We start from the raw sequence: 23659 nt of genomic DNA on the forward strand, positions 1-23659 counted from the left end.
GATGGTCCTGGTTATTTTAAGAATTTCATTTATCCTATCAGAGGATGGAAACATGCTACACGAGAAATGGTTTGAAAGATATTGTGGAGGATGTGTGTGAATGGAAAAGAAGGTAAAACAGTCACACAAAGGTGATGAGAGAAAATGGAATCATAGACTGAATGGCAGCAGTGGTACTGTGAAGATAACAAAAGAATTATAAGAAGGTCACCATTATGTTGGGTAGATTGAACCTCTGTGGAGAGTTTACAGAAAAACCTGGCTAAGAAACACAAGATGAGGAGGTGTGGGAGGGTTGTAATCTCTGTTGGCTGTGAGGGTATGCATTCATTCAGTAAAAAAAAAAAGTCATTGCAGGGTAGGGATGGGGGTGGGGGCAGCTAGGTGGCAGCTAAGTGGCGCAGTGAGTAGAGCACTGGCCCTGGAATCAGGAGGACCTGAGTTCAAATCTGGCCTCAGACACTTGACACACTTACTAGCTATGTGACCTTGGGCAAGTCTCTTAACCCCAATTGCCCTGCCTTCACCCCTCCAAAATGGCAAAAAAAAAGTCATTGCTCCATTGAAGAAACATAGAATAAAAACACACAAGCATCACTTTGAACTACAGTGTCAGAAATGGAAAGGATTTAAATACTCATTTAATCCAACTCCATCACAGCCTAGGAAGCTAAGGCCCAGAGATGGGAAGTACTTTGCCCAAAGTCACACAGACAAAGAGAGTCATCTAGTGAGGTCCGCTGATTTTAAGGCATCTCTTCATCAGTGGGCAGCTGCCCTAGCATGGAAGCTCCTCGTGAGCAGGGAATGCTTCCTTCATTTCACTTCTATCCCCGCTGCTTAGAAAAGTGTTTGGAACATGTTGTTGCTGTTATTGTTGTTGAGTCGTGTCTGACTTTTTGTGACCCCATGGGCCATAGCATGCCAGGTCATTCTACCCTCCACTGTCTCCCAAAGTCTGTCCAAGCTCATGTTCATTGCTTCCATGATACTATCTATCCATCTCATCCTCTGCCAGCCCCTTTTCCTTTTGCCTTCAATCTTTCCCAACATCAGGGTCTTTTCCAATGAGTCCTGCCTTCTCAATATGTGGCCAAAGTATTTAAGCTTCAGCTTCAGTATTTATCTTCCAGTGAATAGTCTGAATTAATTTCTTTAAGTATTGACTGATTTGATCTCCTGGAAGTCCAAGGGATTCTCAGAAGTCTTCTACAGCACCACAGTTTGAAAGTATTGATTCTGCAGTGCTCAGCTTTCCTTATAGTCCTACATCCATACATTGCTGCTGCAAAAAAAACATAGCTTTGACTATACATAGTAAATACTTAGTCAATTCTGGGGGTTGGCGGATTTTTTTTTGCTGATTAACATGTGATTTTTCTGTCAAGATTATTTGTAAAATAGAAGCAAGTTATCCTTCCCCTCCTCACCCCCATCCAAAGGGCAATTCTGGCAATATATAACCTCAGCCACCTTTTTGATAGGAAGACCAGAAATATTTTCCATTAGGTCCCTGCTGGTTAGGAAGAAGCCCTTGCTTTGCTCTGCAGATGCATTAGCCATCTCATTTAGCCCTAGGATCCTCTTGGTCTATTTGATTGTCATGGCAGCTGGCTCTAGGGGCCCAGGGCTCCTTTGGTGAGTCACTAAATTCCAATGCTTCCCAGCTGCAGTGGAGAGAGGGTGTTAAAGGACTGTTGTTAGTGGACAAGTTAAACCCTGAGTTATTCACAAATAATTTCTACTGCCTTTCCCACCCCCTATTGCTTCTTGTTGCATCTGGAATTGAGTTTATCCTAAGTTGGAGGGGGGAGGATGGAGAAAGGGAGAAAGGGGGGAAGATCAGGGAAGGAACCTAGGTTCCTTCATTAAGATGAGAAGTGATGGATCACCAGAGTAAAGGGCGTGCCCAGGAGAATCCTGGTAAGTCCCACTTGAAAGGAATTGATTAGTAACCACTTCATGTGGACTTCAAGAGCAGGCTATACTCTTGAACTTGGCCTTTAAAAGGGAGAGCAGAGACAAAAGGAGGGAACTTAAGAAAGCTGGAAAATGGCTGCTCACAAGGACTCATTGGATTCCTTGGAAATTAAGCCTTGGTGCTTGTAAGGCTACCCTCCAGCCCTCCCAGGAAATCATGTAGCCTCTTAGATGACTGTGGCTGAGCAGTGAATTCATACCCTATCAGAAATGTCAATGTAAATACAAAGACCTCATCCCTGAGGAATAAACCTCAGCAAGAAATTAACCTTGTCAAGAGAATCCTGTACCCCTTTAGAAAATGAGAGGCATTCAGAGGGCCTTCCCAGGGTAAACCCTATGAAGCAGGTACAGGTAACTTGTCAGTTGAAATGAAAAGAGTAACAAAATAAAACAAAAAAAAAAACCTGAAGAAAGAAGAACAAAAAAAATCACGAAGGAAATCATTAGAATGAAAACCAGAAAGAAAACAAGGCAAATTGGAGAAGGTAACTCGGGAATACATCAAACCATATATTTATAAAGTGCTTCAGATTCCACAGTTCAAGGAGTTTTTTCTACCCTCTGTCCAGCTTTCCATCCATAGGTTGGTCACTTCTCTTTTCCATTTATTTTATTTTTAATTTATTGAATGAAATAAGCATTTCCATAAAATAGTACAATAAAAAAGATGATTGTACATGAAGCTGCAAATCTCCTATGCATGCCAGGGAATGAAAAGAGAAAGAAAAAGTCAAGGATGATAAGCAGATGGATCTGTTTTGTCATTTGTTAAAGGTACAATAGGGAAATAACCGATATTTCACATATCCTGGCTTCCCCTGCCTCTCCGTGCCCCCCACTTCCATTAGCTCAGATTGATAGTGGGTTATGTTCTAAAGACCTGGTTCATTGAATTCTACAGTAATTGGCTGTCTCAGCCTGCTCCCCAAAAGAGCTTACTTATAAAAGCCATTCCATATTAGAAGAAACAGTGTTTTATAAAGCAGAAGGATTTCTAATCCCATATGATGTTGCTGTGCGACCTTGGGCAGACCAATATACCCTGCCCAGTCCTGTCATTCTTCAATTATAAAATGTGAATGGTGAAGTGTGATATTAGTATTTTATACTGGTAGAAAATATAACCTCAAATTTATCAGTGGGACTTGTTCAATAAACAAAATAAATAGCAAATACTTATTAAGTTTGAGGCACTGTGGTAGGCCCTAGGGATACAAAAATGAAATACAGTATAAACCCTGTCCTTGAGTAATGTATAAGGGAGTGAAACAAGTACACAATTAACTGTAATTCAAGTAGGAAAACTACAAGGCCATATTAGCAATCCAAAGAGTATTCTGAGAAAGCCAAGGTAGAATCCCTGTTAGCTATAGAGATTAGAAATTTAATTCAATAAGCATTTAAATGCCCACTATGTACCAGGCGCTGTGCTATGTTATATGGTTACAAATACAAAGAGAAACGGCAACAACTATCAAGAAACTTACATTCTTTTGGAGAAGATGTATGCAAACTTAAAAGTATACGAAATACATAGAGATGAGGTAATTTCTTGGGGGATGGTCCAGGTCTACTAGGAAGAGCATTTTGTTAACAATAGGATAGGGATTCCACAATGGAAGGTAGGAAAGAGTGAGATAGGAACAGAGGAGAGATGGATCATGGATAGCTCTGAAAGAGCAGGGAATAGTGGCCAGAGAAGAGAAGCTAACTGATCTAGCCAGCCTCCAAGTCAGAAGCTCAAGATTACTGACTGGAACAATAGAGTAGTGGATTGCCATGTCTCTCACAGGTAACATATGTAATTCTGATTTGATTAGGCTTCCCTGAAAAAGAGATGGAAAGTACGTATGGAAAGGTTTACGTGTTGTAGCAGAGATGTCCAGTCCCTGGACCTGTTTGATGGTCAAGGTGTTGATGGAGTCCTGGGGCCAGGCTAATTTTAGAAGGATAGGAGGCCTGTTTGAGATACATGCCCTCAGGTAGGGTTTACTTCAATGTTAAAGCGATTATCCTCCCCCAGGATGAAGGCAGTGGGGTGCTGTTATCAGGTGGGTCTTTTGGAAAGGCTGTAGTGTGGAATGAGGGGCATGAGAAATAAATATATACTCCCCACTCTTATAAATAAAAGGTTAATGAAGTCCTGACAACAGGTTAGTTATAGAGGTGTCGTTCAGCCGTTTCAGTTGCATTCAACTCCATGATCCTATTGTGGGTTTTCTTGGGAAACATACTGGAGTGCTTTGCCATTTCCTTCTCTGGCTCATTTCATGGATGAGGAAACTGAGGCAAACAAGATCATACAAATATTAAGTGTCTGATCTGAATCTGCCTGACTCCCCGTCCAGTACTCTATCCACTCTGCCATGTAGCTGCCTGTAGTTATAAAAGTACTTCATGGAAATATTGGCACTTGATTTAGATGTTAATAGATGAGAAAGTTTCTAATTAGGGAGAGGAAGGACTTGTTCAAGATGTCAGACATAATAGACACAAAGAAACAGTAGGCAGCTTGGTTGGGCTGGCACGTAGAATATATGAAGGAGAAGAATATAAAATAATATTAGTGAGGTAGTTTAGAGTCATAACATAGAAAGCCTTCAATTCCAGCCAGAGGTGTGAGGGAAGGATTAGAAAGGGGATAGACTAGAGCTAGGAAGAACTATTGAGAAACTTATTGTGGTCCCGGAAAGAGGTAATGAGGTCGTGAACCTTAAATGGAGTCTTGCTGGTTTCTGAAAGGTTTCATAAACAGAATCAATGGGACTTAACAATTAGCAACAACAGGACTATGGGAAGAAGAGGAAGACATCAAGAAAGACTCCAAAGGTCCAAGTCTTGGAGAATGATGGAGCCACCAAGAAAAACAGGGAAGGTAAAGAATCTCATTGATGGCAGGAACCTCAGAGGCCATCTAGTCTAACACCTACATAAAGAATCAAAATGGATTATATTTCTCTGTCTTTCTCTCTTTCCTCTCTCTCATACATGTATTTACACATATCCCTATCTAATGCATGTCAATGGATTTATCATCTCATTGATATGGCTACTTCCTTTAATGAGATACAGATTATAATTCTTCATGCCTTCTCTTCCTATGAAATTTCTGTCTATGTCATCTCATAGAACTAGCAAAGAGAATCTACTTGATGTCTTAGAGGCCATACTCCAAGACTTTTAACATTCTAAAAGTACAACGTTTGACTAAGAACCTTGGACAGAGCATTGGGCCTGGAGTCAAGGAGACCTGAGTTCAAATCCAGCCTCAGACACTTACTAGTTATGTGACCGTAGGCAAGTCATTTAACCTTAGTTTGCCTCAGTTTCTTCATCTGTAATATGGGGATAATAATAGCACCTACCTGACATGATTGCTTTCTCTAGAGGAGTTCTGGACCTTAGAAGTCTGGCTTCTAAGTATTCTAAGGCATGCTATAGTTAGCATGTCAGCCACAAATAAGAACATCTTAATATGTGAATACTCAGGTCATACATGATACTTAGTAAACAATCATAAAGAATTTTTGACTCAGAGATCCCCTGTTTATCGTTGTCAAACAAAGCATAAAACAGGGAAATGAATATTCGTCAAAGGTGGGTCTTTTGGAAAGGCTGTAGTGTGGAGTGAGGGGCATGAGAAATAAATATATACTCCCCACTCTTATAAATAAAAGGTTAATGAAGTCCCGACAACAGGTTAGTTATAGAGGTGTTGTTCAGCCGTTTCAGTTGCATTCAACTCTCCATGATCCTATTGTGGGTTTTCTTGGGAAACATACTGGAGTGCTTTGCCGTTTCCTTCTCTGGCTCATTTCACGGATGAGGAAACTGAGGCAAACAAGGTCATACAAATATTAAGTGTCTGAGGCCGTATTTGAACTCAGGAAGATGAATCTGCCTGACTCCAGGTCCAGTACTCTATCCACTCTGCTATAGTGGAGAATGTCTAACACAGAGTCTAAATGGAAGAGGGATTCTTTATAGATCATGTTCTCCTGGTAAATAAGATGTTATCTTGTTGTTTTTGTTCTTTGCCTTTGGCTAGGATGTATAATTTCAGGAACTAACTCCTAGAAGGGAAACTCCCCCTACCAATAAAAATCTACAGCTGTTCTGCCATTTATGGTCTTAGAGAGTTGCCGGGGGCACTGAGAAGTTAAATAACTTGTCTAGGATCATCCAGCCAGTATGTGTCAGAAGCATATACTTCTTGACTTGTATCTAGGTCTCCTTGGCCTTAGGTCAGATCTCTATCCTTCATGTGAAGCTATCATTGTTAAAGTTATATATCTATAATATTAGTATATATTGGGATAATCTATATAATAATATTAGTATATAACATCTTTCATCAAATCCTATTTTGATTCTCATCAAATTACAGAGGAAACCTTAGGTTCTGACAGGTTGTGCTAAGCTAGTATTGATTTTGGCAGGATCTACCAAACTGTAAATGATTTATTATTAACCAGTATTTTCAAGAAACACCTTAGCCAAATGCAGAAAGGCTCGAAGGCCAAACAGTGATTCATTTTTAGCCACATTCATACTAAAAGACCATCTACCAAGTTAAAAAGACACACTGCTTTGCATCCGTAAACAATATGCATGCTGATAAAACTACAGATCCTTATAGTACTACATATGTGTGTAGACAAATCATTTGAAATTTATTGCTTTATTCTTTATTTTTGTTAATGGTTATCACATTTCCAATTTTTAAAATGTAAACAAGAAAGTTAGGAGGGTACTTATTTTTTAGAAGGGTACATTTTAAAGGAAAAAAAATGATGAGCTCAATCCTGGTTGAGATAAAGTTTCAATAAACCAACTAGGTGAAGATAAGTATAGTAATAGTAGCTAACTTTTACATGGCATTTTAAAATTCACAAAGTGCTTTATGTATATTATTATCTCATTTAGTTGTCACAACTCTATAACATAGGTGTTGTTATTATTCTCAGTTTATAGATGAGGAGGCTGAGGCTGAAAAGGTTAGGTGGCTTGCCAAGGTCACATAGATAACATGTGTCTGACACAGGATTAGTACTCAAGTTTTCTTAACTCCAAGTCCCATATTCTATCTACTCTGCCATCTAGCTGTCCAATGTTCAAGAAGCCATTGGAAATTCACGTCTGGAGCTCTGGGACAAGATTAGAGCTTCTTTGGATGATTTGGAGGTTGTCTGCATTAAGATGATAACTGATGTCATGAAAATAGATAAAATCTCTAAAGGAGAGAATGTAGAGAAAGAAGAGAAGGGAACCTAGAATAGAGCCTTGGAAGACACTATACTTAGCATTTCTCTTTGTAATGGTGATCTAGAAGGATCTCTTAGCCAGCTAGGAGGGAACCAGGAGAAAGCAGTTTCATAGAAGACAAAGGAAGGAAGTTGACAGGAAGTGATCAAAGAGGAAAATTTCAGAGCTGAAGATCTTAGAAATGGAAGTTATGAGTGATGGTAACATTCAGGTTTGGAACTCACTGGTGGAAAAACAAGGATCTGGAACTGTCAACAGAGAACAATGAGTATGCAGAAACTTTTTCCTGGTTCATGAGAGAAGTCATAGCCAGTACAGAAGAGGATGAGGAGATATCATAATATCATAAATGTGGTGTCCTTAGGAAGAATCCAAGTTTCAGTTGGTCTGAGGAGGTACATGAGGAAAGAAAAAGCAAGAATGTGAACAAGTTGCGATATATGATTGTGAGGGAATGTTATTGTGCTAAAAGAAATGACAAGCAAGATGATTTCAGAAAAAACCTGGAAAGACTTACATGAACTGATGCAAAGTGAAGTGAACAGAACCAGGAGACCGCTGTACACAGTAACAGTAATATTGTACAATGAAGAGCTGTGAATGAATTAGCTATTCTCAGCAATATAACGACCCAAGACAATCGCAAAGGACTCATGATGAAATATTCTATCCACTTCCAGAAAAAGAACTTACATTGTCTGAATGAAGATTAAAGCATACCATTTTTCACTTTATTTTTTTCATTCCTTTTTTTTGGTCTTCTTGTACAAAATGACTAATATGGAAATGTTTTACATGATTGCACATGTATAACCTGTATCAAATTGCTTACCATCAAGAACGAGAGAGGGAAGGAAGAAAATGGGGAAGGAGGGAGAGATTTAGAACTCAAAACTTTAAAAAATGTTAAAAATTATTTGAACACATAATTGGGGAAAAATAAAATTTTATTTAAAAAATATAATGGAGCAGGGGTTCCACAAGACTCAGAGAAAGATGGAATTTGATGAGCCATAAGAATTACATGATATAGATTGAGTAGGGACAGCAGAAAAAAGAAATTTGTGTCTAGAGAAATATCACAGGGATTAGAGGAACAAGAAATTAGCCAGAGGATATAGACAACCACCGGGCAGGGAAAGGCCAGAATAGATAGAGGTTTATAATTTAAGTCAGCCTCTGGGTCCTAGATGGTTTCTAGTGGTTTTGTTATCTATTCAGATTCATTGGCTTTCTCCCCAGAGATACCACTGAACTGATTCTTGGCCTTCATGTAAACTTCACTACAAGATCCCCAAAATGCTAAAAAATATACAGAATTCTAGAAGAATCTCCTACTATCCATTAGGAATTCACAATTCAAAGGGGTGGGCAATGTACATTAGGCTACCACGATGGCACTGAAACTACCCATCCCTTCAGCTCTTCTTTGGTAAATGGATTGAAAAAAAAAGCAAGAAGACATTTAATGGTGGATGAAACAAGTCACTGATAGAGCACCCTAAGTGATACTGAATGCTATGACTAACTCCAAATGTTTTTGTCTTAATCCTTTAGCTTGCCAAGATAATCTTGCCAGAAGATGAAAACTTTCTCCTGCTCTTTCGCCGAGAAACCCCCTTGGATAACAGTGTGGAGTTTATGCAAGTAGGTAGCTTTTACTTTCCATACCAAACCCTGTCAAAGTACACTTGAGTACAGAAGGCTTCAGATCATATGGAGATAGAGGTTGGGGATGGCAGAGGGAAGCAAATACCCCATTATGATATCTATGTGACTTTTAATTTTGAGAGATAGCAAGATGTCATGGAAAGAGTATTGGACTTAGAGCCAAATCCTTCTTTTGACTTAGTAGGCATGTGGCTCTGAAAGTCATTTATTTAGCTTTCCTGAACCTCACTTTCATCATTGGTAAAATTGGGATAGTAATACCTCTAGTACCTTCTTCACAGAATTGAAGTGGGATAAATGGATTTAAGCATAACACAGTTTTAAAAGCGCTGTACAATGTGTCCCAAAGGTCAAGACTTTTGGGACATGCTATCTAATCCTCAGTCATCATTTTTTAACATCTTGGAACTGATGACATTCAAAGAGAGAACAGAATCAGCTTGCTGGTCACATTTAAGCAATGTTTCTCTTTAAGTCAGTCAGGCAATAAATATTTATTATGCCTACTATGCGTCCAGCACTAAATCACTTCCAAATCTCATTTTCTAGAGATGGTAGTGAAAGGCCTATTCTCCCTGCCTTGTTTCCTTCCTAATCAGATGTAGGCCATGGGTAGGAGGTGGAAAAGAGGTGTGTGTGTGTGTGTGTGTGTGTGTGTGTGTGTGTGTGTGTGTGTGTGTCCATGGTTGGGGAGTTGTTGTTGATCCTTCTTTTTCTAAGAGAAGCAATGACATCGCAGGGTGATGTCTTGACTTGTGCATGAATTGGATTTAAGTGAGGCAGAGTGGCACAAAGTCATCAGCTTCACTCTCTCCTCCAGAGTCATCAAAGTCCAGTCACAAGACATAAGTCAAGGTAACTGGCGATAGCCAATGACTGAAGGCTGGGAATGCAGTGGGTGACCTTGGCTTTTCTAAATTAAAGTCTTTCCCAGGCCTCAGTTTGTCTGAGGCAACACCCATTCAACGACTAAGGGCTAGCTAAGAAATACAACAAAAGATAGCCTCATTTGCCATCACAAAAATATCCATCTGAGCCACATAAACCATCAAAGATCATTCTGACCAGAGTGGCCTCTGACCTATCAAAAGGAGCTCTTTCATTTGAGTGTCTTTTTACAGTTGAAGAAATGACTCCACAGGAACTGAGCGGTTTTATTTTATTTATTTTTTTAATTGGCTCTATCTACTTGTTCACTGCCACCCATAGAAAGCTAACACATTGCTTTTGTCTTTTTTTTTTAATATTATCTGTAATGGATAGAGAGCCAGACACAGGAAGACCTGAGTACAAGTCTCACCTGTAACATATACTGACTGTGTGACCCTGGCCAAGTCCCTTAACTTCTCAATGCTCTGAACAGCTCTCTAAGACTATAATTTATAGAGCAGGTGCTGGCTTGCATTGGTAGAGGGAGTTTCATATACCAGTAAAATCACATATCCAGTTCCTATCCATCTATAACTAAATGCCAACTCCATATTCTGTGCCTCAGTCTTTTCAGTCATGTCCCACTCTTCGTGACCCTATTGGGGCTTTCTTGGTAAGGATACTGGAGTGGTTTGCCATTTCCTTTTCTAGCTCATTTTCCAGATGAGGAAACTGAGGCAAAGAAAGCTAAGTGACTTGTCCAGAGTCACACATCTACTAAGTGTCTGAAGTCAGATTTGAACTCAGGAAGACGAATCTTCCAGACTCTAGGCCTGGCACTCTATCCACTGCACCACTTAGCTGCCCATAACATTAGCAGGAGTCTACATTAGCTCGATGATCTGAGGGCTGATTCATTGAATGGGACTTGTGTTTCAGATTTGGCGCAAATATGATGCTGATAGCAGCGGGTTTATCTCAGCTGGGGAGCTCCAGGTAAGTTTCATTGAATGCCTTCTCAGCCTCCGTTGAAGGTTTGGATAATGTATGGATTTGTCTGTTGCTAGAAATTTGAATCTAAATGTGCTGTGGACTTAACTTCCTGGAATGGGGCCAAGAACTTTTGGGTTTAATTTTATTGCCAGTTCTCCAAGCTGTCCACATTTGAGTCTCTCTTCAAAAATTCAGGTAGTGTTACTCTCACAACCATGGAGACAAAGAGGGAGGAATATCATCATTTTAATTATTCATTCACTCACTCATTCATTAAACAAGGACTGTTAAACACCTGCTATGTGCCAGGCACTGTGGCAGGTGTTGGTAATACAAAGACAAAACGAGGAATAGGAGGAAAATGAGTCCCTGCTCTCTATTTCTCACTATACTTCTCTTGGACAGAGACTGTGTTTTGGAAAGAGTACTGGATTAGGAGGGGGAAAAGTTGATTCAGATCCTAGCTATACTATTTTCTAACTGTGACTTTGGGCAACCACTTAACCTCTCTGTAGTTCAGATTCTTCATTTACAAAATGGAGATAATGTCATTTATGCTCCTTACCTCTGGTGAGAAAAGCCCTTTTTAAATATCAAAATGTTATATCAATTTGAGATCATATGAAACTAATCATGAATGAATGAATGAATAAAAAGTATTAGTCACTTACTTCGTGCCAAGCATTGGGCCAAGTGCTGGGATACAAATACAAAAGCTCTCAAGGAACTTAATTTTTAAGGGGGAACATTCAAAGGGGAGTGGTAGCCAGAGAGGGGCCTTTTTTCTGGGAAATTACTGGGATGATGAGTGGAGGCTCAGGGAAAGCCCATCCAAGAACAAAGGCAGGATAGATTTGATCTTGGTTCCTAGTTCCAAAACTGGAGGAGGACGAGAGGAAAGAATAAACAGACCTTGGCAAAGAAGTTGGCCAGGAAGCCAGAAGGAGTGGGCCAAAGAGGAGGGAATGAATTGAAGTGTGGTTGAGGATCTCCTTAAATACAAAGTATTCTCTGAGAGGCTATCACCAATCACGAGAACAGGTCCCCAAGGTAGAAGCTCCTCCAGGGAAAAGTCTCTGGTATGGGCCACGAGACGTCTGTGGAGGAAGTGGTCAGTCAAGTCCATATCACCTACTAAAAATATTGAGCTTTCTTTAAAAAAACAAAAAACAAGAAACAGTCTTTAAAACAAGGAACTCATGGAAGGCTTATGCCTGTTGTAAAGTAGTATTTGTCTACAATAAAGGACATATGAAGAAAGACATCCAGAGAAAGAACTGATAAATAGAAGTACATATATGTATATATGTGTACACACACACACACACACACACACACACACACTTATACATATTCACCTATTTGTGTCTAATGGTAGCCATTTCTAGGGAGAGAGGGGGAGGAAAAAAAGAAATTCACATGATAATTCTATTATTTAAAAGGAATAGCAAGTTATACATAATAGATTTGCAGTTTCATGTGTAATCATCTGTTTTTTTTATTATATGACATCATGGAAATGCTTGGTTTATTCCACAAATTAAAAATAAAATAATTTTTTTTAAAAGTAGTATTTGCCTCATATAGTCCTTATGCCTTTTGTAAAGTAGTGATTCTTTTCTTGGTACCTATAGAACTTTCTTCGAGATCTCTTCCTACATCACAAAAAAACCATTCCTGAGACCAAACTGGGTGAATATACTGATACCATGGTAAGTAAGCTCTCAGATATGCTTCACAAAAGCAGTAAGAATAACTACTCTTGTAGGGCAGGTAGGTGGCATGGTGAGTAGAGCACCTGCCCTGGAGGCAGGAGGACCTGAGTTCAAATGTGGCCTCAGATACCTGACACACGTACTAGCTGTGTGATCTTGGGCAAGTCACTTAACCCCAATTTCCCTGCCTTCCCCCCTCCAAACCCCCCCCAAAAAACAAAAAAAAAGAATAACCATTCTTGGTTTCCTTAGACAACCACTCAAATCCTATGCAATTATATGTGAAAGTTGATAACTTCTTGGGGGGAAGCCTGAAAGGCCCCATTCATATTAGGTGAATAACCATGATGCTAACCTAAATCTCTTGGAAGTCTGATTCCTCCTTGATAGTCTCTCCTCCAGGCCTATGACATGATTGTACAATAGTTCTCCTCCAATCCATCTGATCTCTCCTTTGTGTCCTTTGCCTTTTTCTTCCTCTTGATACCTAATATGGTTTATTCCTCAAAGCTCTGTTCTTGACCCTCTTCTCTTATCTTTCCTCATCTATAAGATGAAGGCTTTGGAAAAGATTATCTCTGAGGTCTTTTCCAATATTATCTGTGTAATCCAATGTCCAGAACTGGACTAATCTTTCCTTCAAAACCTGCTCTTTTCCCTGACTTTTTTCTTCCTTTTATGTGAATGACTTCACTGTCATCTTGGAAACCATAGAGCAATATTGACCACTCTCTTTGTTGACCACCACACCTAACTAGTTGCCATATTCTGTCCATTCAAGTTTTGCAATGTCTCTTGCCACCACCTTAATGCAGACCCTCAGGATCTCTCAGTTGGACTAATATATTGCCAATTAGATTGAACACAGGTATTGTATCAAAACTGCATCATTTTTTTTCAGTCTTTATATCTCCGGCTCCTAGAACAGTGAATTACTTATAGGAGGTACTCAAGAAATATTTATTAATTGCAGTAATTTTGTGTATCTGATGCTATAGACAAAATAGGGTGCTTGTGGTTCTTCTAACATACTCAATGTTTTCCTGATTCCATATGTTTGCTCAAAACTGGGATGCCCTACCCACCATCACTACCCATTCTTTAAGGCCTACCCCAAATGCTAGCTACTCCATGAAATCCTTCCTGATCCTCCCCCTCCTCCCAATCAGCCAGAAGTTGCTGCTCATAATGTGTGTTTCAATACTCTTAAGTATATTTTACTTTGCATTATAATTATATTGTATCCCCCCTCCCCTCTAGACAGTGAGCTGTTGGCTTATTTCTCTCTGAATGAGTACTAACTTTGAAGTCGGAGGACTGAGGTTTCCTGAATGATCTTGGACAAGTCACTTACCCACCTAGGCCTCAGTTTCGCCATTTGCAAAATGAGGACCCTTGCAGCTATGTAGGTTCTATGTAGGTTCTTCCAATTCTCTCTCAGTGTTTAGTACAGTACCTAGCTGAATATTCATTATTAACTGGTACGTAATTACCTAATTCTAAATGAAGGTTTTTTAGTGCCTTCCTTTAGTGCCTTTAGTTGGCAACGGTGGTGGTAGTGATAAAAGCCATGAGGTAGCTGTTGAGCAGTCTTCTGTCCATTCACGTGAAAATGATTTTGGCACCTTCTAAATCTGGGGGCTTGGGACAAAGCCCTAGTTGCCCCATTCTAGTAATGGCTCTAGCCATAGGTATCCCTAGCACCTAGTACAGTGCCATTTTACATATTAGAATCTTCATAAAGATTCATTTAATTGAATCCAATTATATAGAATACCAAATTATTCATCTCATTTTATAGATGATGATAACTAAAGGACCTAGAAGTTAAGTAGCTTATGGTTGCCTAAAAAGCTGAAACTAAGATTTCCTGGTTCTCATACTTATTTACTATGGCCTTGGGAAAGTCACTTCTGGCTTGTGTCACAGTTTCTGTATCAATAACAATGCTGAGGTTTGCTCTAGATCACACTGAAGTATATTCCAGCTCTGGAATTCTGATTCCAAGCCTGCCAACCAAGTGTTCTTATACTCTTCCTAGCTCAATTCCCAATCAAGAGGAGCATGTATGAGTTCAGGCAGGAAATTATCTTAGATGGTAATAATCTGTTAATAGCACAAAGAATAAAGTCAAATCCTAGGCCAGATCTCAATCATGGTAATCACCGATGTGATGGTCTCTTTTAATTGCTAGTAAAGCAATGATAGAAATCCTGAGCAAATATATATGTTCAGCAATAAAGAGCAGAATAGGAAATCCCCCAGAAGCAGGAAACTGCTTCTTAGCTACAGAGAAATCTCTAGGTCCCTCATTGATTCAAGTTTCTCTGAAACCCTTTAATAGGAAAATAATTTGGAAAATGAATTAAAATCGAAACTGACTGAGGAGCATCACCTCATTTTCTAGAAAGTCGTTTAATTGAATAATTGTTGACATTACTTTCTGGTGATGTCGGCACTGAAAGGTATGATCTCAATTTCATTAATTGATTAAATAGGTTGAGCCGAATGAAATATTGGCTTTCAGAATCTCTGGATTGCAGAGAGCACTTCTATTGAAACACAGTTGACTTTAAGGTTTTTTATTCATATCAATGTCGACCTTCCTTGAAAAACAATTCAACATCTTTAACAAGATGGCCAGTCAAGGTTGGCCCTAGGCCAAATTAGGACTGAGATTATCTCTTCCACATTTTTGCCTCTGACTGTGTGCCAGAGGGCCTCATACCTGTCTCTCTTTGCCATTCCCCATCCCTGCCCTTCCCGAGCACATCTGGTGAATTCTCATTACCTACCAAGGCGCTTCATATAGATCTAACCTCTCCAGAGTTGCGTTCCATGAACAAGCACCTTCCTTCCTTCATTCTAGCATCAAAGCATTTATTCCCCCAGTGCCCTGAGGTCTGCTAGCTCCAAAATGAGGAAAGTAGTCAGATTTTTTAAAACGCATGCAAAGTAGTAATGATATAATTTGTCATGCATACCTCCTATGCAGGAACATTTTAAAAGAGGATAAAATGAGAAATGCTCTAATAGGGGAATCTGAACATTATATTAAGCAGGTGGAGGAAATGTATAATATATAACCTATGATCTAATATATGATATGTAATATATACAATACACACATATGTGTGTATATATATTTATATGTGTGTGTTGGGGTGGTGAAAGGCTTCTCAGGGATCTGTGAATAATATTTATATATATATATATAATATATATACATATATTATTTTGTTTATACCTAAAGCCAGTGGTAGAAATTGGGATGGAGGGAAGGAGGAAAAATACAGCCCTAGTAACTCCTGGGTCTACCAATATGGAGATAATTTCTATAGTAAATAAACTGGGATGGTAGTATTCTGGTTTTCCAGAATAGTTTTCCCTTCCCTGAATATAGTGATCAGTTATTGGTACTAAATCCTTTGAAATAATCTTCATGCTAGAGGTTTTCACCTTGGGAGTTAATGATCAAAAAAAAAGCTGACATCCTTTGGATTATGTCAGTTTATTCTACATGTGAGTAACAAAGATTACTGAGGATCATCCCATTTTTAGCACGTATTCAGAGCAGTGAGAAATTGCTTGGACCTGCATGGAATCTATAATGTTTGTTTTTCTGCTACAGCCAAGTGACTTTCTAAGTGCAGAATAGACTCTTTCCTATAAGAAAAGGTAGATTACATCAAGGAATACCTCTCTACTCTCCAAGTTACTGCGAAGAATATCTTTTTTTCTGGGGGAGAGGGGAAGAGGCTTGAATGGGACAATAATGAAAAAATAAAGGACCTGAAGAGGAAGAAGAAAATCTTGATCTACATCAGGAATCTGGAAGATGAGAGAATGTAACACCTAGAAAAGGAAGTAGAACTACTGAACACTTGGGAGTAAGAGATCTGAAGTTCTTCTCATAGCAAAGAGAAGAGAACTATTTGTACCCTCTATAGAAGGGGCAGCTGCTTGAAACACAATAATCCCCAAAAGGAGTAACATGTATCTAGCAATCCTCTCAAATTATCATACCATATCTCTCTTCCTTTTCACAGACAAACTGTTTGAAAAAGCTATCTACCCTCATGGCCTCCACTTCCTCAAATCTCTCACATTTCAGCCTCTTGAAATCTAGCTTATGAGCCTACCCCTTGAATGAACTTTTCTCCAAGGTCCCTAATGATCTCTTAATTGCTGGAACCCCTGGTATTTTCTCAGTCCTCATCCATCTTGAACTCTTTGCAGCGTTTGCCACTGTGGACGACACTCTCCTTTTGTGTAATCTCTCCTCCCAACTTTTTCAGACTGATTTCACACTACTGCTTATCATGCACTGAAGAATCCAATCCAATTGGTCTACTTAAGTTTCCCTGCACACTACTTTCTATGTCCTACCTCTGTCCTTTGCAGTCTAACCTTCATGCCTAGAATGTTTATCCTCTTCATCTTTGCTTCTTATAATCACTAGCATGCTTCAAGACTACCTCCTATAGAAGACCCTTCTGAATTCCTCCCCTTTATTAGTATCCTCCCCCCATACATTTAGCAACATTCATCCCACAAATTTTTATTATTTTTATTAACCACCTACTGCATGCAGGACATTATCTCAAGGAAAGGAAACCAGCATCTAGATAAGCCACAGACCCTGGTTCAGAGAACTTACGGTTTAGAAGGGAGATTAGAAACATACTATAATACACAGTGTTACAGTAATAAGTGAGAGATCTAGAAACAAGTGCCACCAGGAGACAAAGGCATGCATGTGGGTGGGGGAAGGAGGGAACAATCCTGTTGGATCTTTTCCCCTTTAGCTTCATGGAAGTTGAGGCATTTAAATTGGTCTTTAAGGAAAGGATAGGAATTTGACAGATGGTCAAAGGTGAGGAAACAACATAAAGTATTGTGGAAGGAACGTTCAAGACATGTTCTAGCAGCAGATATTATAGCAATCCTCAAATTAAAGTCAGAATGCCTAGTATTCTACAATTTTTAAACTCCTTTGAAAAGAAAGAATAGTAAAACAACCAAGAACGCTATCTATCTGGTTCTCTAACACTCTGTCTGAAGAATGACCCAAAAATCCTATAGAGAGTGAAACACACAAGTTGAGGGAAAGGCCATGAGGAGAAAGTCTCACTTCAATCGGGTTTTTAAAAGAAAATAACAGCAGCACCTTGATTATCAGGCTTGTCCTCCAACCCCCAACAACCAGACTGATTAGCCAGAAAAATTGATTTTCTACCTCATTAAGTCCACAAATAGTCCCAATAATTGACACCCTATTATATACTCAACAGGAGCTGTGGTGAAGTAAGTCATTGGGAAAGTAGAAGGATCAGAGAAGCATTGCTGTGGGGAGAGGGAAGTGTTCTCATGAATACAGAGAGAGCTGAAGGTTGAGGCAATGCTTTACAATGGATGGACTAATATTGCTAGCAACTAACACAGTAGTTAGGTGGCCCAGTGGATGGAGTGCCGGACCTGAAGTCAGGAAGACTCATCTTCTTGAGTTCAAATGTGGCCTCAGACACTTTACTAGTTGTGTGACCCTGGATGAGTCACTTAACCCTGTTCCATCTCTCTCCACTCATTAATCTGTCCTTCTCTCCATTTTCCTCTCTCTTCACTATTACTCTCTTTCCTCCTCCTCCTTCTCCTGTCTGTCTCATCTATCTCCTCATGAAGAGTTGGACATGACTGAAATGATTGTACAATAAAATTAACACTAACAAATGCTGCTAAACCTTATCACCCTGATTAGACAGAAATTTTGTCTTAATGATCTCTACATTTGAATTGGGAGGAATTCGAGGCAGGAGAAGCATGGTGTCATGAAAAGCATACCAGACTTGATCAGAAGACTTGGATTCAAATCCTGACATCATCTTGGACAAGTCACTGTGTCTCAGTTTCCTCATCTGTAAACTGATCATAAGAATACTTGCTTTAGGCAAGTTTTCTTCTTCACAGGGTTATTGTAAAGATCAACTAAGCTAAGATCAGTAAAATCTTATCTCATAAATGAAGGCTATTTTTTATAGATAAGATCTATGATCCTTCTACTGACCAAGTAGAAACAGCTAATAACGGCCAGAGGTGAGATTTGAACCCAGATCTTCCCCACTCAAAACTCTGTACTATGCAATGCCACTTTGGTCTATTATATTCATTCTCTCCCTGTCCCTTTACCTCCCCTCCCCACTCTCTCTTCTTCTTTCTCATCTTGTTCCCTCTCTCCTTTTTCTTTTCCCCCCTCTTTCTCCTCCTGTTCTCCTTCCCCTTTCTTTTATCTCTTTCTCCATCTCCCTCCCTCTCTCCACATTTCTATCTCTCCACTCATTAATCTCTATTCCCTCACCTCTCTCCTCCTCTTTCTTCCTCCTTCTCTCCATTTTCCTCTCCCTTCACTATTACTCTCTTTCCTCCTCCTCCTGTCTCTGTCTCTCTCTCTGTCTCTCTCTCTCTCTCTCTCTCTGTCTCTCTCTCTCTCTCTCTCTCTCTCTCTCTTTCTAACTCATTACTCCATGTCCATTTCTCTATCCCTCTCTTCTTCCCTTCTACCATATGACATCCATGGAGGCTGAAGCTTGTTCAAACACCAAGTTGGCATTTAATTGATGTCTACTGAAAAGAGTACTTGGTCAATTAAAATGTTTCCATCTGGAGACTTGTGGAACCTCTATAAGACTGGGTGTAGTTGATTAGTATCTTAAACATTCATTCCATTTTTCTGACATGAATGAATAACATTAACTGACCCTGTCCAGTGAGCTTATTGTGGGAACAGTTTGGATGATGGAAACAGTGCATGTCCTGAGCAGCAGCAGGCTACTACAGGATGTGAGACCTACCTCACTCTGCTGCTGCTCAGGCCACTTTTTCCTTTTCTTTCTTTCTTTCTTTCTTTCTTTCTTTCTTTCTTTCTTTCTTTCTTTCTTTCTTTCTTTCTTTCTTTCTTCTTTCTTTCTTTCTTCTTTCTTTCTTTCTTTCTTTCTTTCTTTCTCTTTCTTTCTTTCTTTCTTTCTTTCTTTCTTTCTTTCCTTCCTTCCTTTTCTCTTCCTTTTTTTAAAGAATCAAATGCTTTACTTAAGAGATTTTGCTTAACAAATTACTTCAAGATGGCTTGGATGAATGTGGTAACATTTAAAAATTGATAAAAATGCTACATGAGCCTTGGTAATACATTCGATGAGCAATGGAAAGGAAGACTGTTGATCTGGTCTTATTTAATTAGTGGCCTGGGCAAGGAAGGAAACGGTACGTTAATGAAATCCAAGTATGACACGTAATAAGGATGTGCTGTCAACATGAGGGGGAGAGAAAAAGAAAAATTAGTGATCTGGATAAAGAAAAAATTTTTAATTTTATTTCTTGAAAAGCAAGCTATACTAATAGCCCTTGGAGAAATTAAGCTCATATAACTAGTTTTAGTAAGTGAAACCCAAACTATTATTTAAAAAAAATTAGAAGTTGGGACCGAAGTAGACAAATCTAAAAGAGCTGGGTTCAGTTCCAGTCTCTGACAGTCACATTCTGGCTCTGTGTTACCTTTCAGTACTTACAAGCACCTCTCTAATATCTAAAAGTTGGAGAGAAGGTGCCAACTTTCATTGGCAGAGTGAGTTTCCTCATCTGGGAATTCCTTATACCAATGAGCTCACAGGTCTAGTCCTCTTGTTCCCGTGATATGTCCATTAGCAATAATTTCTGGTTTAGTCCCTCAAAATCTTTTATTCAGACCACTGCAAAAACCTCCTAACTACTCTTTCTGCCTCTAGAAGGTCTCCTTTCCAATCTCTTTTCCATATGGATGTCAAATTGTCACTAAAAATCATTTTAAACATACTAACATAATAGTATAATAAAAACATAAGTCTTCATTGTTTTAAATGAATTGCTTTTTCTGGCTCTAATTTAACTTTCCAGACTTATCTCACATGGCTCCCCTTCAAAGAGTATGTAACCTAACCAACTCAACCAGTTTCTGCTTCCCATTCTCTCTTTTCCCCCCTCTCTTGTCTCTGTCATTGTTCTTGTCATCTTCTATGCCTAGAATGAATATCGCACTCTATTCTCCACCCCCAATCTCTGTTTATTGAAGTTGCTGCCTTCCTTCAAGACTCAGCTCAGATGTCACCTCCTTCATGAAGCTGCATATAATCCTATCCTCTACCTACCCCCACCCCCAACACATACTCATTACCATTCTAGTGCCATCCAGATGTTATTTTCTACTTCCTTCTACAATCCTTTCCTGTATTCAGGTAGATTGAGCACTAGACTCGAAGTCAGAATGACCTGGGTTCAAATTTAGCCTTAGACATTTCATTTAGCCTCCCTGGTCTTCAGTTCTCTCATCTGTAAAATGAAGAGGTTCAATGTAATGGCCTCAAAGATCCCTTTCAGCTCCAAATCGATGACCCTATGATCCTATGATCCTTGGTCATTTCTCTCTCCTCAGATTCCTCATATCCTCGCCTGGATTTCTCCATTGCACTTACCTCATTCTCCCTTTTGTCACAGTTATTATGTACGTGGCTTCTCCCACCATCATTGGATTATAAGCTTCTTAAGAGAAGGATTTATGTCATATTTCAATGCTTAAATAGCAGGCACAAAAAATGTAGAATTGGCCGTGGGAACCCATGAAACAATCATAAAATAGCCCCTAGTTTTGCATAGTCTCCTTCGATTTCTGCCAAGTTAGTGACAGAGTAGTAGAAAAGGGGACAAAGGATGATAAGAAATGGGCAGGTTTTTAGGCCATCTATAAACATGAACCATTCTCTTGATACTCTAAATATGAAATCTTTGTCCAGTAAGGAACGACTAGCTATATTCCTAGAAGAATGGAAATAGCTTGCTAGAAACAAAACCAAAAGAATCGAATTAAATGTCTTTCCCCTCTTCAATAGTTCCCAGAAATTCCCTATTTCCAAAACTTCTTCCTCATTTACAAGACTCAGAGACAACTATAAAGGACTATGAAGCTTTAGGGTAAAGTTAAAAAGCTATATTGATAAATACAGTCAGTAAGCATGAACTATTCACCTGAGTCTCCTCCGAAGACACATTTGTAGACTCTTCCTAGTCACTCAAATCCTGATCTATGGAATTAAGAATAATTACTGAGGGTTCTTAAACTACATTCCAATGTAATTGGCTTCCTTTGAAATCCTGTGTATTATATTTTATACATTTAAAAAACATAATGCTTGGGCAGCTAGGTGGCGCAGTGAGTAGAGCACTGGCCCTGGAGTCAGGAGAATCTGAGTGCAAATGCAGCCTCAGACATTTGACACACTTACTAGCTGTGTGACCTTGGGCAAGTCTCTTAACCCAAGTTGCCCTGCCTTTCCCCCTCCAAAAAGAAAAAAAAAAGAAAGAAAAACATAATGCTAAGAAGGGCTAGGTGGATTTCACCAGATTGCCAAAACAAGTCTGACCCCCCCCCCCAAAAAAAAAATTAACTCCTGGGTTAGACTCTAATCTTCTTTCTATGTTAAGTATGGTCAGTTTTGTTCGGAAGGGGATGGAAACTGCCTTACGTTCAGTTAAGCAAATACCTAATTGCCATCTTCTAACAGCTATTTGGGGGAGGTGGAGAGAAGAGTCTGAGTGTTCTAGTTTTTTTGCTAGTATTTTTGCAGTGATAGACTGAACATTTTGAGGTGGAGAGCAATAGCTAACACAGCAAATTAAAGAATTGGGATGTGAAAATTAGAACATCAGGCAAAATAGAGCAGAAAGACATTGAATAGGAATATATGGGAACTCTTACCTCTGAATTTAAGAAATCAGCTTGTGAAATGTAAGGTGGGTTACAGATGGCAAGCCAGAGAGTATTCAGAACAAGATAACTAGGATGATGAAGGGCCTCAAATTCATCGGTAAAATAGTCTGCTGAAAAAAATTGCAGACCATGTAGGCTGGAGAAGAGAATGCTGTCTTAAACTATCTAAAGGGCTGTCAAATGGACAGGAGTTGGAATTGATCTGTTTGGTCCCAGAGGGAAGAACTAGGTATGATGTGTAGAAAATGAAAAGAAACAAATTTTGGCTTGATGTAAGGGAAAATTCCCTAACAATTGGCTAGTTGAATGTGTGAATAGGCTCTCTTGAGAGGGCATGTAATCCTTCTGTCATTGGAGGTCTTCAAGCAAAGGTTGGATAACCACCCTTTACCTATGCTGTAAAAGGAATTTGTTTTCAGGAATGGGTTGAACTAAGATGGGTGCTAAAGTCTCTCCTGATTCTGAAATTTTATGATTTTATTTCTATGACGCACCTCGTCAAATCTGGAGAAGTTCATCACTAGAGGGCTAGCACCGCGATGATTACTTTTTTTTGGCCACAACTCATGAAATCATCTATCATGATGCAGACAGGGGCTACACAAATGAAACTACGCTTAAGTTTCCTCTCTTACACAGAAGACTGGTAAAGATGACAAAAGACAGAAATAGTCTTGAATTCAAGGGTAGTGAACCTGAGGCCTCAAGGCTACATGTGGCCCTCTAGGTTGGGCCACGTGTAGCCTCAAGGCCGCAGGTTCCTCACCCCTGGGTTGGAAGGCCTTTGAGAAGATAGGCCATACATACTAGAGTACTTGGTGTAGCTGTGAACTTGTCCAACCATTCTGGAAAAAAAATTTTCAATATAGAGAAAAATCATAGAATTGTTCCTCACTCTTTTAACCTGAGGTCCTATTACTAGATATAAACCTGAAAGAGGTCAAAGACAGAACGGCCTCATATGTACCCAAATATCCATGGCCATAATTTTTATAATTGCCAACAACTGGAAACAAAGTGGTTGCCCATGTATCTGGGGATCTTTGAATAAATTGTGGTATATAAGTGTCATGGAATTGTATTGTGCCATAAGAAATGGGGAATAGGAAAAATTCCAAGAAACAAGTGAAGACTTATATGAACTTATGCTGAGTAAATCAATTAACAAGTATTTATTAAACACCCAAAAAATTATCCAATAACGAAAAACATTTACAACAATGAATATTATTATATGAAAGAACATTTTACAGTAATGAAAAAGAGGACACAAATAGCCAATTGATTGCATTGACCAGTCTTAGTCCTGGAGAATAGATAATAAAATATACCTCCTTTCTTGCAGTACAGGACTGCATGTGTGGAATGTTGC

At 39.2% G+C, this 23659-nt stretch overlaps 1 protein-coding gene across 1 annotated transcript in view; it reads left to right on the plus strand.

Annotated features, from left to right (window-relative positions):
* Nucleotides 1-23659, plus strand: part of SCGN (secretagogin, EF-hand calcium binding protein) — a 66343-nt gene that overhangs the window by 25619 nt on the left and 17065 nt on the right. The window contains exons 4-6 of the mRNA XM_036742360.1: nucleotides 8806-8895; nucleotides 10729-10785; nucleotides 12417-12494. Coding sequence (XP_036598255.1) covers nucleotides 8806-8895; nucleotides 10729-10785; nucleotides 12417-12494 — 225 coding nt within the window. The remainder of the gene's footprint in view (nucleotides 1-8805; nucleotides 8896-10728; nucleotides 10786-12416; nucleotides 12495-23659) is intronic.

Source organism: Trichosurus vulpecula, chromosome 1 (assembly GCF_011100635.1).
Source record: "Trichosurus vulpecula isolate mTriVul1 chromosome 1, mTriVul1.pri, whole genome shotgun sequence".
NCBI classification, from domain to species: domain Eukaryota; kingdom Metazoa; phylum Chordata; class Mammalia; order Diprotodontia; family Phalangeridae; genus Trichosurus; species Trichosurus vulpecula.